The sequence below is a fragment of the Halichoerus grypus genome, chromosome 14, assembly GCF_964656455.1.
Source record: "Halichoerus grypus chromosome 14, mHalGry1.hap1.1, whole genome shotgun sequence".
In the NCBI taxonomy this organism is placed as follows: domain Eukaryota; kingdom Metazoa; phylum Chordata; class Mammalia; order Carnivora; family Phocidae; genus Halichoerus; species Halichoerus grypus.
Genome location: NC_135725.1, coordinates 58,527,671 through 58,546,860, shown reverse-complemented (window position 1 = coordinate 58,546,860; position 19,190 = coordinate 58,527,671). Strand labels below are relative to the sequence as shown.

The window sequence follows — 19,190 nt, the reverse complement described above, 5'->3', positions numbered from 1 at the left end:
AGGAGAAAAGAAAATAAGTTTATATCTTCAGTGGTGGAGTAGATACACCAACAATTCTTCAAACTTCTACCACTTATAACTGCACTCACTGCTCTGACCTTTTGGTGGAGGCTTTATTTTTAGACCTTGAAATTTGAGAATCCAAGTCACACCTAGCCCTTATCACTCTACCCCAGTGGTTTTCAACTGGGGGCAGTTTTGCCCTCCATGGGAAATCTGACAACATCTGGAGACATTTTTGGTTGTCACAACTGATGGTTGCTACAAGCATGTAGTACAGAGGCCAGGGATGCCACCATACATTCCACAATGCCCACAATAGCTCCTCGTAACAAAGAATTATCTGGTCCCAAATGTCAATAGTGCCAAGACTGAAAAATCACACTCTGCCCCAACCTATGAGCAAATCTACTGACCAATTCAGCTCAGTAACAATAACACTCAAACATTGTACTAAGCTTCATTATAAGACTGTTAAAAAGACAAGTTTAAAATTTTTCTTCTTATGGGTGCCAATTAATTCCAGACACACTGCTAGACCCTGGGGAAGCAGAAGGGTGAGTTTGATCTGGCTTTTAGACCAATTCTTTCTTCACTCTGTCCTGGTTTTCTCCACCAGGAAAAAACAAAACAAAACAATGCTCACATAAGAATTTTAAACATTAGGGGCGCCTTGGTGGCTCAGTTGGTTAAGCGACTGCCTTTGGCTCAGGTCATGATCCCGGAGTCCTGGGATCGAGTCTCACATCGGGCTCCTGGCTCAGCAGGGAGCCTGCTTCTCCCTCTGACCCTCTCCCCTCTCATGCTGTTTCTTTCTCGCTCACTCTCTAATAAATAAATAAAAATAAAATCTTAAAAAAAAATTTTTTTAAACATTAATAGGCTGGGAAGCCTATTTCATCCAAAGCAGCTCCTTTTAATGAAGTAAGTTGTAGGGCTTAGATCAGTTCCAGACTCAGAGGCTACCAAAAATAGGTCAATTAGTAGGCCAATAACTACAGATTCAAGGCGGCCTGATACACTGCAGCTACTACAAAGAACCCATGTTCTTCAGAGATCCTCAAAATATTTAGGGAATTATACCAAAAATCAAAGGAAGCAGCGCAGAGCTAAACCTCAGTATCCTGGATCACTACCATACCCACCTGTAGGGAAACAAATGAAAAGCACTTATACCCAGAAATACCACAGGCAGGTACTGAGGAAACCACGTGAACTCCTCAAGGCAGCCATCACCTACCTCTCCTGGGGGCCTAGGATGTGGTCTTTGTGTAGCACCAGATCTGGGGGAGGATGGATTGTGGCATCTTCTTTCCTCTCCTTGGGTTCACAGGCTCTCCCCTTCTCTTCTTCACCTGTCACCTCCAAGGCTTTCTCTTGTTCTCCAAAACCCACTTGGCCATCTCTAGAGAAGCTGTCAGAGCTGTGGCACGAATTAATGGAGTCCCTCTCCCGACGGTCATCATCTCGTTCGTGACACTGGTCTAGTTCACTCAACTGAGAGCTTCCTTGACTCACATTACAGGAGGAGCCATACCTACTACTGCTGGTGGGGCTGTGAGAATGAGAGGAAGACAGATGAGTACGTACATGCAAACTAGGGACGAGGACAAAAGTAATGGATAAATCCAGAAATAATGATTCTTTCAGTGGCAAGAATCACAAATAGGAGGTTCCTGGGAAGACAGGACCAAACTTCACAATCTAGAAGAACTAGTTTCTAGTCAGCAGAAGCACAAAGGAAAAACAATACAACATGCTGGATTCTCTAATAGCACTTAACCTCAACCTGTGAAAGACTTTGAAGCATATTTGTCTGAAAGTGATTTTTGTAAGCAGGGGCTTAACCTTAATTATTAAGAATTACTAAATATAAAAGTAGCCTCTTGTCTACACCTAATATTCTTTACCCGGATTCTAAAGAAACTTGTCCAGTGGCTGTGATTAAAGTTTTCTAATTTCCATAAAGTAAAATGGATGAACTCTACTCCCTTTTTTTATTATTTACTAAATTGATGCCCCTTTTCTTCCTCTATAATTGTAAATGTGAATGTCTGTTCCTTAGGATGAGCAAAGGAGATTGGTAATGTTCCTTCAATTATCTCACAGCTATCTACATAATGAGGTAATGGAAACCATTAGGAGATGAAATCTATTACCAAAAAAATTCCTCTGGGGAATGGTCTCATCAACATGAATGTTACAACGACATCCCTGGCAGCACAGGGAATGTCCCAAAGATAAACTTGCCCACCCGTAACTGAGTTGCTCTCAGGACATGGCTCGTTTGGGATAAAGTGGACAAAATCCAACTCCTGGCTCTGGGTCAGGACCATAATAATGCATTTCTATACTTGAAGAGAGGCCAGCCCAACCCTTTCTCAATCACCTGAATTCCCATACCCAGAAAGGAAATTTGTTCCCCTGCTATGAGAGATAGCACCTATAGCAGAGAAAGTGGCAGTGAATCATGATTAGAAAGAAGAGCAGTATCCACAAGTTACTCCCTTGAGCCATATACTGAATTTAAGGCTGTCAGTCCTACTCAAGACAGAGGTTCTAGGTGTTGGTCTGTAAGATCTATCCCAGCTCATAGGGATAGTTCTATCCCAAGTCAGGGCCCCCCCCTTTCACTTCCGGTACTCTGCTAGAAAGCCTCCATGCAAAAGGACAAAGATCCTTGCCACAGAGTCAAGCCTTTAACTAAAGGGTTTATGTTCACCCTTGACTAAATGAAGATAAATCATTATTGTTTCCCAGGGATATTTTCTCTATGATTCCTCCCAATTACCTGGTATTTTCAGGCTAATTTCTGATCCTTTGTCCCATGGCAGCAGGACAGGTACCAGGTCACTGTTATGAACAGTTCCTAACACATGTGTATACACACATACACACACACACATGATCTCTAAAACCAGCCACTTTGGACAGGTTTGGGCAAGAGGTCCTGGCAGCATTCTTAAGCTGTACTGTATATGGTGCTTCTTCTTATGGGAAATAACAGGATCTTTTCCACATGGACCCAGCACAATGCTCCAGAATAAAGAACTACAGCAAATGATAGCCTTAAGCTCCTGTGACACTTTACTCAAAGCATTTACCAGACACCAGTCTTAAGGGTACGAAAAGGCAAAGACTGAAAGAAGCTATGCAAATCCATGTGGAATAGGATATAGAATATAAATTATCCCAACCTTTGCATCTTGCATTTTACTTAATAACCTCATTGCCACTGGAGAAAGCATCTTAGAAGACTTGGAAAGGCAAAGCACAGTAGATCTCTCCTAGCTAGTACAGATGTAAGTGCTGAAGGCCCAAGGAAGCATCCTAGCCTATCATTAATATATGCCACACTACTACTTGCTGCCTCTTCCTGCCCTCCATTCTCCATTCCACTTTACACAAGGCAGAGCAAACCAGAGTGAGTAAATCCCAGGGCCCAGCCTTTCCGTTAGCAGTAAATTCCTTCTCCCAATAAATGAATTACATTTGGCACTAGAGAGATGGGAGAGGATGAAAAGACCCACACATTATTTCTTGTTACTTAACCTCTAGTTAACATGAAGCTCAGATGCTAGGAAAGACATAGGAAAAATAAAAAGCAGGCTACCATTAAACTACCACTAAGTCACTGCATCATAAATGGTCAATTTCTTAAAATCATTTATGATGCTTAGGTTGAGAACAGGCCTTTTGTCGGTCTTTGGTTCCTTGATGCCATGGAGAGTAACTGGCTGCTGTACGTTTGAAAGAGAGTCAGTACTAGCAGGCATCACCTCCTCCTTTTGAATTTCTGGCTGGTGAAGTAGCTCAGTAACAGTGCAGTGTTCTTCCTTATGACTCCCTGAAGGATAGGTGGAGCTAGAAAGGTTGTCTTTGGAACCCCAGTGTTCTCCTGATGCTGAGACTTCCTGCTGGTTTTCCATTTCTCCAGGCCCTGAAAGCTCATGAGCACATATACTTGGCCTGGTCTCCTGCTGCTCAGAGGTCCCAGAGGGTTGAGTAGCTGGCTCAGCATTAGCCTCAGACATTTGAGAAGACTCTAAAGCTTTGTCAACCTCCCTAGCGTTAAGGTCCTGATCACTGCTGATAACCAAAGCTGGAGAAGAGGATTCTGCAGGTGTTTGTTCAGGGCCCCCTTTGTTCTCTTTTGGCCATGTGAATGAAAGATCCAGCTTCTTTCCAAACCTTAGTTTTAGATCATTTGCAATGATATTCCCTTTCCCCTCATTACCCCCCTCAAATAGAGTTGACAACTTTTTAAAACTGGCCATTAAACCAGGCTCTGCTGCTCTATCGCCAGAGGAAGGAGATGGGGAAAAGAAAGAGCTCAGTGGTTTCCCACAGTCAGTGGCAGAGGATGGGAAATGGAATTTTGGCCAATTGGTCATGTTTGGGATCTCAAAATGAGGTCTTGGCTGCTCTGTTTCCTGGGGGACTGCAGGTAGATCTTTCTGGGTATCGAGTATCCCATAACTTTCTTTGGCACAAAGAGCAGGTTCCTCTAGCACAGGGTGGGAAAGGTATTCTTGGGTTTCTGGTGTGGCACTCTGGCCAACACTTGCCTCACTGAACAGTGCAGTACTGGTTTCCAGTGAACTGGCTGCCTGTAGTTCCAAGAAGTCTTGGTTTGTGGAGGCAGACTGCATAGCTGGCTTTGCCTTAAGAGGAATAGGTGGCGGAACCGGAGGAGGAAGCTCTTTGGCAATACAGGTAGGATCTGAATCCAAATGTGGTGGCAATGGAATAAGCTCTGCTTCCAATGATGCCTCTGTGTCTGTGCCCTGCAACAACCCCATGTCTCCTTCATCACTCAGAGACAATACTCCTTGCCCAGCATCGTCCCCTGAAACAGAAGGTGCAGCCCCAATTATTTCAGAATCTTGGGGTTCTAGAATATTGTCAGGGATATTATTGTTTTCCATTTCAGTTGTTAGTTTAGTATCATCTGTCAGGGTCTCTGAGTCTGACTTTGCACTAACTACAGTCATTGTACAGTCACTGAGAGTAGATTCTGAATTGAGTGCTGAAGAGGAAGCTTCTCTCCACAGATTTTCTGGAGGTACTGATCCTACAGTATCTCCGCAACTACCATTTTGAGGCCATGCAGTAGGTGGGATAGGTGATTCTTGTTTGTATGTGTCTGGTTTGGGACTTTTAAAAATTCCAAATAACTCACCTTTGAAGGACTGAGATGATGCACCAGAAGAAAGAGAGAAAAAGGAGTTTTTCTTTGGTGGTTTAGGAGAGGAGAAAAGTCCAGAGAAAGTTTTGGGAGGTTCAATTAAGCACCCAGAGAAAGATTTCACTTTTGTCACAAACCCTGAAAGCACCTCTACTGAGGAGCCCAACACTGATTTGTCTTCCTCTTTATCTGCCTCTCTACTCTGGAGGTGCCTTGTACACCCTGGCTCCAGAGAGGGAGAGGTTGGCTCCGGGATCTGTGTTAAGACCTCATCAGGGGCCTTTTCCAATGGCAAGTTTAAGAGGTCACCAGTAAATCTTTCATTTTGGTGGTGGTTAGTACAAGTGTCTGAATTGTTGAGCTTTTCAGTCAAACGGTTATCATGTGGAAAAGACTTGGCCAATGAGCCACTAGGGAAGGCTTCCTGTATGAAAGGTTCTTCTTCACAAGGAGCTACCCCAAGGGTCTCTGGACCAATGAGCAGTGTTTCAGTCTGTGCCTGAAATTCTGGTGAATGAGGAACAATGTCATTTTGCAACTGATTCATCTGGAAATCTGCTAAAGATGTCCCTAGTCCGTTACTAGAATCTAGTTTTCCCTGATAGTCCTTCTCTACATTGAGCTCATCTGTAAGGGAAGTAACCCCGATGGTGTTGCTAATGGAAACACAAGGAGCCATTTGCTGTTCATGAACCACCTCCTGGACTATACTATCTCTATTGCCACTGGAACCTTCTCCAGTTCTTGTGCCACCCATGTCTACAAAAACACTTGGCTTCTTACAGGGCTGGGAAGTCACTGGAGCAACAGTTGAAAGGCTGTGTTTTTCCCCAGAAGTCTGCTGCTTTCCATCCAAAAATGATAAGTTGAAGAAACTAAAAGAGCTATTATGAGAGGCATCCTTCTTGCTGCTTGAGTTAGTAGTGGAAAAAAAGGAAGGAAGTGTAAACAGCCCTTCTGCTTGAGATTTGGTTCTCAGTAGAGGAGCAGAGCCTCTGTTCTCAGATTTTTCAGATCCAGTCAGGAAAGAAAATACACTCTTTCTGGTGGGCAACTCTGGTTGAGAGGGAGAGGTTGTGGGAGTTGAATAACTCCAGTGTTGGTTGGAAAAATGATCTTGTTCCTTTGAATTTCTTGGGCTGAGAATATCAAAAGATAATTCATTACTTCTTGAAACTTCTGTCACTGTAGACACACCACTAGTTTTTATTGAAGAATCTCTGGAAGACTCTTCAAGACAATTTGCTGAGAAAGACTGACTTGGTGATTGCTGGATTAGGTAGTCTCTGGAATGTACCTCTTCCTCAGTCAAATTATTACTCTGTATATCCCTAGTCGATGGTTCTTTTAGCCCACTGTCATCAATAGTAATCTGCTTGTTCAGACTCCTAACTCGAACCTTCCTTTTAGAGGCAACTGGTGTAGCAGAAAAGTTCCCAACATCCTGGATAATTAGCTGTGCAGGATTAGGACTTGATTTGACTTCATCCTTATTAACCGATGAAGAAACAGACATATTTTCAGTTGTCTGTATAGAAGATGCATTGGTTTTAAATAAATCCCCAAGGGTACCAAAAAAATTCGAACCACCAGGAGATTCATTCTTTTGCTGAGAAGGTATCTTTCTATTTTTATCACCATTCTTTTCTAAATTTGGTGGTCCTTCTTTATTCACCTGGGTTTTAAAGAGGTTCAAAAATCCAGATGCCTGTTTTCCATTTGATACTGTACTTACTAAAGAGTCTTCTCCCCGACCAAGGAGTTTCAATGCACTTTTAAATAATGTTCTCTCAGACTCTTTGGAAAACTGGTCCTGAGGAATCTCACAGTTCTTGGGTTCATCCCTACTAAACTGTGATGTAAGAGGAACTGAAATAGAGTCAACTGTAATTATTTCATTATCTTCTACATCTGATTTAGCCTGAGGAGTTGTTTGGCTTACCTGGATAACAGATTTTAACAAACTTTGTTTTTTTACATGAAAACTTTTATTTAAAGGGAATTCTTGCTTCATACTTTTAATAAATTCTGGTTGCTGCACATTGGATACTATTTGTCTTTCTACATCCTTCTTGAGAAGACTTTCTTCTTTATCTTGGGAGTTACTCTCTAATTGTTTATTCAAGATTAATGACTGAAGACCATTATTTGTGAGTTCTGCCAAGTCTGACTGCTGATCCATTTTCTTCATGACCAAAGACTCTAAGGATTCATTCTCAACAAAATACAAAGTATTTCCAACTAAAGCAGAAAATAATGAAGTCACTTTGTTCAATGATGACATTTCTCCTGTTTGCTGTGGACTATTAGTCATATTTTCAGGATGAACCAAAGAGGTAGCTTCTTCAGAAGACTGAACCCAATGTAAACGAGAAGGGTAAACTAATGAATCCTTTGCTGGAGACTGGTTCTTATCTCCTTCTATAAAATGACTTTTATTTAAGTCATGATTTCCAATAGTTTGGGGCTGATTCCTGAGATCCAATATATATTCAAAGTCTTCAGAACCACATACCCTTTCTTCAAAAGATCCAAAATTTCCTTTAAACTTCTTAAGATTATAGCCTGAAAAATCTAACGGTTGATCCTTTTGGCCACAACCTGACTCTTCAAATACTTGTGAAAAGGTTCCTAAATTTAGATACACTGGTCCCTCACTTCTTGGCAAAACTACAGATAAATCAAGAGGGTCATCAATTGGTTCCTCTTCAACACACCAGAATAATTCATCTTCCTTAAAACTATAGGCAGAAATAATGCTGTCATCCAACATAATACTTGATAGATCATTTGTCTGTAAACCACAATTCAAATACTCTTGATAAGAACAATCAGGTATAAATAAATATGCATACTGCCCAGTAGAATCAGTGAGGAGATAATACATATACTGACCATCATGGAACATATAATATCCATAATCTCCATCTTCTGATGGCCACCACACTCCACTTTCAAGACATGACAACCATTCTTGGTATTCATAACCAACACTTGAAAAAACAAAGTTTTCATCCATTCTTAATAATTCTTGATCAACTATGGAACATGTAGTCTTCTCATAACCTGAAGAACAACTTAAGTCAATGGGTAATTCTTCTAGTGAATTCTTCGTCTCATTAACTGGAAAATAAGAATTTCCATATAATGAGTGAGCTGCCCACATATCACTTAATAAGTTATCTTCATTAAATGCTAACTGCTCCAATGATTCATATGGTAAGTCACGCCAAATGACACTGTTTGGATTTGTTTTCCACTCCAAGACATTTGCATTTTGATCCTTTTGGCAAAAATTTATTGCCGAATTTTCTGAGTCAGGCCACAAGAAAACATCACCTGATGGGAATGTATTTTGATTTAACATATAATAAACTGGCTGAAGTTTCCTGGAATTTTTGGAGAAGTCTTTTATATCAGAGTCCCATTCATAACAGAAAGTATTATTCATCTCTTCAAAAGCCTGACAGTGGTTTGATATATTAAGAATGTTAGTATTTAGTATAGATGGATTTAACTTGTTTGAATTTTCATGTATTTTCGCCTTAAGAACATGGTGTGGTGTCAGTCTCTCAGCCAGAGATTCCTCTAAGAGGCCCCGCTGAGTGCTTGGAGCACAGTGAAATACCCTGTTCTCAGAAGAGGGGCAATTGTTTTCCTTTTGCTGTTTCTTCCATGTGGGAGGGCAGTGATGACTATCAACCCAAGCATCACATAATGGTATATTTTCTTTAGGTAAAGATACAAAGCTTTTTATAAAGCCAGATGTTTCTTCTTTTTCAACATGGTTCCTCTGGTTTCCAGAAGTCACACATGAAGTAACAGGGATCTCATCCAAGGATAAATGTTTATTTCCATTCAAACTTGTTATGTTGCCTAAAGACATGGACCTTGCTTCATCTGGTTTATGAACAGTCACACTGTTATTGGATATCAGGTTAAATATTCCAGAGAGTAAGCCTGGGTTATTATTCTTATGATGAGAATCATCACTCTTCAAATTTAATTCTTGTTGACTAGACAAATTTTCAAGAGAAGAAAACCTGTTAAACAGACCAGAAAGGAGGCCTCCTTGGGTTCTTGTCTTGGAAGCTTTATCTACAAGTCTATCTTCATTAATTTCATTAACCAAGGTGGATTCTGAAATGATAGTAGATGCTAATGAACAGTCTGATACTGTTAAAGATGTCATTTGTGTAAGAGTTTTACTTTCTTCTGAAGAATCTGAAGGAATATATTCTTTGGACACAATTCCAAGGACGGCTGAGGTATCTCTGTGACAGTTACCTACTGCTGCGTGGTCACTTGAATTTAATTTCTCTATGTTCCCAAATTTCCCAAGATCATTACTAATAATTGGAACTGAATTAGTCTTTATTTTATTAAGTGTGTCATCTTCAGGAAAATTTATCTGGTCGTTTTTATTAAATGTTTCTGTATCATCAAATTTCCCTAAATTATTATGAATATTTGGAACTGAACTAGATTTTATTAAACCAAGTTTGGCATTTTCATGGCAGTTTCTTTGGATCTCTTCATCAATGGTTACTGCTGAATCAGGAAATCTCTGGTCAGTGACAGTGTTATGGCTGTCAGTGAAAGGAAATTTAAATGAAGGAAAAATGCTTCCTTTCTCTCTTAAATCCTGCTTTTCGGAATGACTAAGAACTCTGAAAAATGGAATATGTAGTTTTCCACTAAAGGAAAAGGAATGTCCATCTTTCTTAGGGTCCCTCTCCCACCCATCCTCCTCCAACTGGTGAATTTTCATAGATTCTGACAAAGTTTCCTTTGAACAGGTCTCAGGTGAATTGAGCAAAAACTGGCTAAATGATTTTCTGAGTGGCTCAAGAAAATCATCATCACTAGTAACTTTGTCCCCCTCTAATGGCTTTGAAGAAGACTCTTTATTTGCAGTTGTACTTCCAGTTATACAAGGTTGTCCTTGAGTGTCTTTAGCACATATTTTTGATTGATCTGGTAATAGAGACAGATCTATACAGGGTTTTATTTCCAAGAGACTCTCAATATCAACATTTTTATTTGCAGAACTGCCTAAGTTTGAAGGTTCATTGGCCGCTTGGGAAGATAACAACAAATCCTCACTTGTGGGCATTTGGGTTGAGCTTGTATTTTCTCCATCATTCCTACCTAGAGTGATAATACTACTGTTATTGCCAAGAGTGTCTTCCCTTTGATTTGACTCTGATCCACACTCAAAAAAGTTTTCCTTTCTTATTGGCTTGTTCTGGCCATCATCTTTTTTGGTTTCATCCTTTTCCGAAAAGATCTTTAAGGGATTTAGCATGCTAAAAACAGACTTTATAACTGAACTCTGACTCTGTGGAGTGGAGTCCCTTCCAACAGTCTCTGCTACATCCTGAAAGCTTATATTTCCAGTTTTACTACCTGTGTGCTCATTTTCAGAGGTTTTGTCATTTCTCCCAAAATCCTTATTATCAACTGCTTGAGAGGATAATGGAGATTGCATGGAAAGATCCTTCCCCAATACTGACTCGGCTCTGGGTTTAGATCCTGAATTAACTGTCTCTATTTGATTAAGAGTTTCTGTTTTCTCTGGAACTAAAGAAACCAGCTTTTCCACAGAGGTTGTTAGATGCTTTGTGCCCGAACCCACTTTTTCTGTGAGTGAACTGAACAAAAAACCAACAGCACATTTCACTCCATTCAGCTCAGGGAAAGAGATGGCCTTATCCTTGTCATTCTTGACAATGTTTGAAGGTGGCATTTGATCCCCAGGCATTTTCTGTTCCTCATTATCAACAGTACTGTTGTGTTTAAGTGATTTTTTAGTTTTTGAAAGGGAACCAAATCTATTAATCTCTTCTTCCTTCTCTGCTAAATATTCTGATACTGTTTCTACCAAACACTGAAGCTCATCCATTGTATCAACACAGTCCTTCTTGGGTTCCTCAAGAGAGGAAGGGGTCATCTCTTCCATGGGGCACCCAGACAGATCTCCAAGTGTTTTTGCCTCACAATTCACCTTTGGTAATGAGAATACTGGACATGTTACAGGATATTCTTCAGGTAAGCCTCCAATATGATGGACATTGGATGGAGGACTTGTTGGTGACAGTAAACCTTCCTGTATATCAGTAAGAGGAGAACTCAGAAGTTCATCAGAAGTACTGCTAGTAGAATCTTCAAGAATATCTAATGGAGTGAAATTAGTGACATGCTGGTTTAAGCCAGATGACTTTTCACAGTTCTTAAAACAATCAGAAAGATCATAATCATGATTTTGCGACTTAGTGGTCCACGTGCCACTCTTAACCACAAAACCATTTTTATAAGGGCGCAAAATTGGATAATTTTGTTTCTTCTTTTCAATGTGGCAAATGTTACACTTTTCAGTGTTAGGATATGTACTTTCCAAGTCAGTCTCAGTTCCTGATCTATCACCATACTGTCTTCTTTCACGGTCTCCAAAATGATGGTATAACGGCTTGTTTTTCCTTCTATCTATTGTATCATATTTCTGAGGATATCTGGAGAACACAGATGTTTCAAACTTATGGTCAAAATTAAAGGCAGCAGGATATTCAGTTTCTTGACCCTGAGATGGTATCTTTTTCCAATTCTTGTACTTCAGTTGTTCTTGTTGGTTGTAATATTTATCAGTTTTTGAAAGAGCTCTAATTTCTTTTACTTCTGCTTTCTTTATGTTACTGCTTTCTAGAAACTCTTGTGTTATTTTCCCCTCTCTCTCCTCATATATACTTTCTTGCTCTTCATAGTCAACATCAGAGAAAGCTGAAATAATCCTAATTTTGTCATTTTTGGCCTGCAAACCTTGTCTGATGTAAAGGAATAAAATCAGAGGAATAGTAAGGCAAAGAAAAGAGAAGAAACAGGGAAAAGGAAGAAACAAATTATAAAATTTAGTGCATGTTCAACGAGAAAACTAAAATAAAATTGTCAATATGATAAAAACCATTCAGACTGAAAAAATATGATAAAGAAATCTCTATGTTCTTAAATCAATATTAAAGCAATTTAATCCAAGAGTTTTTCCACATCAGAAAAAGAACAGCTATAGTAATAACCGTAGCTACTTGCTACCATGAGCTTTTTAGGATGCTTTTATTTTTCAAGAAAGGCAGAAACAAGCAAAATGAACATGTTTCCTCAATATTTAGAATGTATTTGCAATGCCCAGGTTTAGAACTGTTAAGTATTCAACATATCAAGGGATTTCAAGAAACCCAAATTTGTTGATTAATTTGGGTCTGAAAAGTCAAGCTGTTAACTTGCTGAAAGTTATTATTTGAGGCAGTATAGCCAAGAGTATGGCCAAACATATTTCTTTTTAAAAAAAAAAAGAAAAAATAGGTGTACCTGGGTGGCTTAGTTAAGTATCCGACTCTTGATATTGGCTCAGGTCGTGATCTCAGAGTGGTGAGATCGAGCCCCAAGTCGGGCTCTGTGCTCAGCACGGAGTCTGCTTGAGATTCTCTCCCTCTCTCTGCTCCTCCCCCTGCTCCCGCTCCCATGAGCACACTCACACCCTCTCTCTCAAATAAATAAATATATACATAATAAAAATAATCTTTGACTGTCAGAAGTCAAACCTTGTTATAGCCCAATGGAACAATTATTTAAAGCGTTATAATTTGTGAAATCTAAAAGCTATATATGCATTGAGGATCACAGTGAAAGGAGTATCTTTCCCTATACTGATTTTTTTTTTAAAATTTTATTTATTTGACAGAGAGAGACACAGCGAGAGAGGGAACACAAGCAGGGGGAGTGGGAGAGGGAGAAGCAGGCTTCCCGCTGAGCAGGGAGGCTCAATCCCAGGACCCTGGGATCATGACCTGAGCCTAAGGCAGACACTTAACGACTGAGCCACCCAGGCGCCCCTTCCTATACTGATTTTAACACTAGAAGCTACATTCCAACTGAAGTCAATGAATACATAAGATACCTGACCTTTCTTTCAGTTAGATTAGAAACTGCCTGCTTCCTGTGTACTCATGTAGGGGTACACAGAGGACCTGCAGACTAGGAGCTTATCATCTCAGTATGTTCCTGTGTAGATTTAACTTCCAATTGCATTTATTTAGGAAACAGAAGCAAGATCACAGTGGTCATTTAGTCACTAAAATTCTTCAAGAGAGACTTGAAGAGATATTAATAATAAACTTCAAGAGATATTCTTTTGACCCCTCTCAACACTAGACACACTTTAGCAACAAACCTCAAATTATGTATTTTTACATAATTTATGTAAGTTTCCAGTTATTCTGGATTCATTAGGCAAAAGCCCATTTGGTTGAGCAAAGAAATCCAATCTACTTTTTTTACATGCAGTTTCATTATTGTCCAGTATCCTCAAAAACTCAAACTAAACTAACTCCAGCCTAGAAGTCTTTATACTTCAACTTAAATGAATAGATAGCCATTGCTGTAGTGAATGAAGCTATTTATATTTACACTTCTAATTTACTGGGAGATACTAAGAACATGTTTGTTCCCTTAGGATTTTAAATGTTCTTCCTAAAAAACTGTGTAACTTCAAGACTTAGACCATCTCCAAGAACTTGATATCTACAGTAAGAGAGAAGTTTAAAATTCAATGCTAGTGATAAAATGTCTTTAAAACTTTCTGAAGGATAAATCATTTCAAAATTTAAGTTAAAAATGTCTATGATAAAAGGTTACTTAAAAATCATGTAATTTTGGGGGTGCCTGCGTGAGTCTTTAGGTTAAGCGTCTGCCTTCGGCTCAGTTAAAGATCCAAGGATCGGGGCGCCTGGGTGGCTCAGTTGGTTAAGCGACTGCCTTTGGCTCAGGTCATGATCCTGGAGTCCCGGGATCGAGTCCCACATCAGGCTCCCTGCTCAGCGGGGAGTCTGCTTCTCCCTCTGACCCTCCTCCCTCTCATGCTCTCTGTCTCATTCTCTCTCTCGCCAATAAATAAAATCTTAAAAAAAAAAAAAAGTTTAAAAAAAAAAAAAAAAAGATCCAAGGATCTTGGGATCGAGCCCCGCTTCAGGCTCCTTGCTGAGTGGGGAGTCTGCTTCTTCCTCTCCATCTGCCCCTCCCCACCTTGTGCTCTCTCTTGCTCACACACTCTTTCAAATAAATAAATAAATAATTGTAATTCTTTTCTCTGCTGGAGATGAAAAAAATATTCACTCTTTAACCTCATTTCATATACTGATACAGTAAAATCAAATTTATATGGGATCAATTAAAAAATCTTTAGCAAAAAATTTACACTTTAAAGTGTATCACTAATGCTCCTCTAAGTATTATTATAGCAGTAGCCCAGGAAATAACTAAAATAATAATAGGGTAATAACTGGTTAAAATGCAGTGTTCTAGAAGAGTATGTAGTCATTTAGGTTGATATGCCACTATTACTGTTGGCCTACACATCTAATGCTTACAAATACAGAGGGAAAGAGGGCCAAAAGTATTGGATTTTTTGCTATTTTTTTTCCTTAAAGTAGGACAATATAAACAACTAAAATCAAATAATTAAAAAATAAAATTTTCATCTAATAAACCAGCAAGGAGCAGAGACCAACTACAGTAGGATTCCTGGCATATTTCTTTTTTAGAATCAGATTATAAACAGTAAAAATTCTATGTGATGGTTGATATATAAAAAAATTCATTGAAAGTATTTCCAGAGATGATAGTAAACTGAGATAGGATGTTCTCTCGCAGACAGGCAACCAACTGAGGACCAGGATAAATATTCACCAGTTTGGTAAAATGAGCAAAAAGAAATGATATGTTATTATGGTATGGTGAATTTTAGCAATCAAAAGTATGAGCTAAACTGGAATGGTTTTTAAAATATTAACTTCCAACCAATAATTGATTCAAACAAGGATCATCAATGGATGCTAAAATCAATGGGTAAAATGTTGGGGAAACAGAATAATGACACAATCTGAGAGAGAATGAAATAAAAAGTAAATGTGCCAGAATGTTAACACAAGTGATGAACCTAGGCAACATGAATATGGGTGTTAATATAACATTTTTCTGAATTTTGTTTGAATTACTTTTTAAAGTGGGGGAAAAACGGGGAGCATATATGTAAATATTTGTTTTTATACTCATAAATTATATGATAGTAGTCTATGGAAGGGCACATAAGAAACAAACAAGGGTGGTGTGAGAACTAAGAGATAGGAAGGGGACAGAGTAGAGGAGGAGAGGACAGGTGTGGGTGGGAGATTCTTCACTGTATGCTGTATTGTACCCTAACATTTTTTAACCATGTCAATGTTTTATATATTTAAAATTTTTCTAAAGTTCCAGCATAAGTACTGAATCTGCTATGAAGAGATCATCTGAAGTTCCCAGAAATATTTAGGTAGGAAGGATTATCCAAACATTTAACATCTGTGATTTTTTTTAATTGTGGTGAAGAGTGTATCAGAATCACTGGGCTGGGCAGAGGCATGAGCTGGTTTTTTTCAGTCATCCACCCCAAGTTAGCATGCTCTCACCAGTTGAGAATCACTGATCATAAAGAGAAATACTAATGACAGAAATGCCTAAATGTGAATGTACAGAAGAGAAAAAAGAAGACTGAGAATCTATACAAAATGGCTGTATTTTGGTCTATCATACCTTTATACTTCCACTACCACCTCAGATTAAAGCATCCAAATACTGTCAGTTGCATCTTGGAAACTACATATCAGGAAGAGAAAGTGCTTGGTTTCCAAAACCCACCTGAGAGCCCGCCGCTCTGGATAATCAAGATCGTAACTTTGGATAGAGTCATTGCAGGAATCCCGGGAATTGCCCTGAAGTAGCAGCTGCTGTGGCAATCCCACCGGCACAGCGAACTGGTGCACAGAAGCATTGGGCTGGGAAGTCGTATGGTAAGGAGGTGGGATGCTGTTGCTGGTCTCACTGCGATAGTCACTATCTCGGTCATCAACGGCACTATCAGGATCTTCAAAAGCTGTGGAATAAACACAGTCAATCAAAGCATCCCAGCTTTATTTAGTTCTTTAGAATTTTTTTCTGCTTCTAACTTAGGTAACCACAAGCCTAGACCTTGAGAACAAGAGCAAGCTGAGCTGCAAGTAAGCCAAGTGACCTCAAACCCATGTGCAAAACTGTTTCAGTTAATACTCATAAGTTTCTTTCCTTATTAAATGAGACAAGATCCTTGCTTTCATTTTAGTGTTGATTCTTAGAGGAATTCCAAACTGTATTTTCCCAATGCAGAATTCTCTGGAATTCTGATTCTCCAGCTATCACAACTCTAGTGAAAATCTGTTTTTAAACGTCATAGATTCTATTCCTCTCTTGTTATCAAAATGGGTAGAAGAGAAATTTTTATTTAGAGTTGGCTTGCTGTTGTTAGACTTTAAAAATACTTGGCTGAACCCAATAAGCAGGTCCAACATCAGAAGGTGGTCAAATATCAGGAGGCGCAAAGCCAAGGCTCTGAAGAACCAAAAGTTCTAGATACAACTAAGAACAGTAGCAGTCTTTTTTTTAAGTATTATGCCAAATTTTATTTGTTTTTGTTTTTTTTTTTAAGTAAGCTCTATACCCATTGTGGGGCTGGAACTCATGACCCCAAGATTAAGAGTCACATGCTCCACTGACTGAGCCAGCCAGGCCCCCGAGAACAGTAGCAATCTTACTGTCTTGCTGCAGCAACAGGTTTTTCTAACAATTCCTATCAAGTACCTCTACCCTGGGGCTCAGAATTTCCATCCAAAGTCTGGGCTGAAGGGGAAAAGGAAAACATAAGCACTACCAATGGGATCTTGCTGACAATGCAGCCAAGTTTATCTAACAACAGTGACTATAATACCATAGAATTATTTCTGCTTTTCAGGCCAGCACCTGACTGACTAGTTTTATTCTTGATGTTAACTAAAATGACCACAGTTACAAATCCTGCTCCAAACAAAAATAAAAATATTTAACACTGTACTTGGAAAGGGAGCTCAACCTAATAGTGCTCTGTGGTTTATTTTATAGAGAAGTCATTTCTGACACCAACCCCGTATGTGTATAATTAACAAGGTCCCAGATGTCCTGTCTTGCCAATTTCCTATTTGGCTCAGTGAGGAAAAGGAACATTCATTATCCCAAAATGGAGATACTTTTAGCAGATGATGAACTCCTTATATTAGTAATTTTTTAAAAAATCTTGGTAGTTATGTGGCAGTGAGAGCCTTCTGAAGACCATAAGATTAGACTTTCACAATCACTCAAGCAGGAGATAAGAACCTGCATCCATGCAGTAGAAATGGAAAAGAACTGATGAACTAGAAAAAGAAAAATCCAGACAAATGATAAAACATGGGGACAAATGGAAGGTAAAAGGGAAATGACACCTTGGCTTGTACATCAAACTACCTAGTAGATAATAATTCCACTAAAAGAGACAAGGGGGCACAAACGTGGGTTTTACAAGCAACGAAGAATATTTGAACACCAGATTGCAGACAACACTGTGGGTATAGCTGGGAGCACGGGTAGAAGATCTCATGAGCTTTTCCCTTTTGAGTTTAAGTGTGAACATAAGACAAGGAGAGTGATCAGAACCTCAGGAGAAAAAAATCAGTATGAGAAAGAGGCTAGGGGCACCTGGGTGGCTCAGTCGGTTAAGAGTCTGCCTTGGGCTCAGGTCATGATCCCAGGGTCCTGGGATCAAGCCCCGCATTGGGCTCCCTGCTCAGCAGGGAGTCTGCTTCTTCCTTTGTCCCTCCCCCTGCTCATGCTCTCTCTCTCTGAAATAAATAAAATCTTAAAAAAAAAAAAGGATATATAAAGAGTATTAAAAGGAAGGAAGGAAGGAAGGAATAGGCTAACCTTCAAGTGGTCTGGAAGGGTACTAGTCAAACAATAGGGGATGCAAAGAATTCTGCTCAGAAAGAACTCTGATCACGTATTAGGAAAAAAAAAAAAAGACTTCAGAGGCACTGGTTTCAGATCTTGATGCATTTGTTGTTCTGAACACTAGAAAGAAAGGATCAAGGGACAAAATCCAGTATGTCTTTCAGAATTAATTCTTTCTGAACCCACAAAAGGAGTCAGTGTGAAGAAGTCAGATGGATTTTTCATGCATACAGATGAGAGGGCAGAGGCAACAAAGGAGACAAAGCCAAAAGTCTACTTAAACCCCAGCAGAAGTATCAACACATACCCCAGAGAACCAAAGAGGGAACAGCGATAGACAATCCCACTGATTATGGGGCCAGGAGAGAGTAGCTCAACCAGAGTTAGGAGCCCACGATCCAGAGCCAGAAACTATGTTGGACAGACCCTTAGTTTTTCACTGCATCTGACCTATTACTCCTAAATAATGCTCTGCTTTTTTATTTTGCTAGGCTAAGGAGAAGAATAATCCAAAACTTTTCTAAAAGCTGACAATATTCCTATACTAAAGAAATAAAGGGCAAATATTAAGAAACAGAGTTTTTATGGAAAGAAGAGGCTAGGAATAGAAGAGAATATGAAAAGTAGGAGGAGACAGGAAAAAAGAAATACAAAGAAGTGAGGTGAGACAAAGAAGAGAAACAGAAAAAAGGTAGATGAGGGCAAAGACCAGATTTTCTCCCCTGATACTATCCCTGATCTCCCTAGAAAGAAAACTTCCTGGAACGACCAAGGCTGATTAGAAACTAACGAGGGAAATTAAGAAAAAGGCTTGAACGAAAGAACTGTGCTTTCAGTGTGGCAGCAACAATCCCTTACTGGCTCTACTCTACTTCACAACATGACTGCAGCTAAAACAGAAAACTCCTGGCTTCACTGAGAAAAAGAACCTGAGTGCAGGTTTGGTTACTCAGCCTAAGGAGGACTTGTGAGCTAGGTTGAGGGCAAAAATTGAAAAGCCCTTGGAAAACTAAAAGGCTGGGAAAATTAACTCATTCAAGTATTTACTGAGTGCCTTTAAGTACAAAGCTAAACAACACAGAAGATTCAGAGTATACAATCAGTCTAATAGGAGAGAGAAAATATGGACACAAATACAAGG

General features: G+C 39.4%; 1 protein-coding gene across 6 annotated transcripts in view; it reads right to left on the bottom strand.

The window, feature by feature from the left end:
- UNC13B (unc-13 homolog B) overlaps positions 1 to 19,190 on the bottom strand; it is a 218,226-nt gene that overhangs the window by 87,435 nt on the left and 111,601 nt on the right. For all 6 annotated transcript variants that reach the window (XM_078061432.1, XM_078061428.1, XM_078061431.1 and 3 more), the window contains 2 exons: positions 15,914 to 16,148; positions 1,241 to 1,555 (listed from right to left, as the gene is read on the bottom strand). In XM_078061432.1, the coding sequence (XP_077917558.1) occupies positions 1,241 to 1,555; positions 15,914 to 16,148 (550 nt within the window). The remainder of the gene's footprint in view (positions 1 to 1,240; positions 1,556 to 15,913; positions 16,149 to 19,190) is intronic.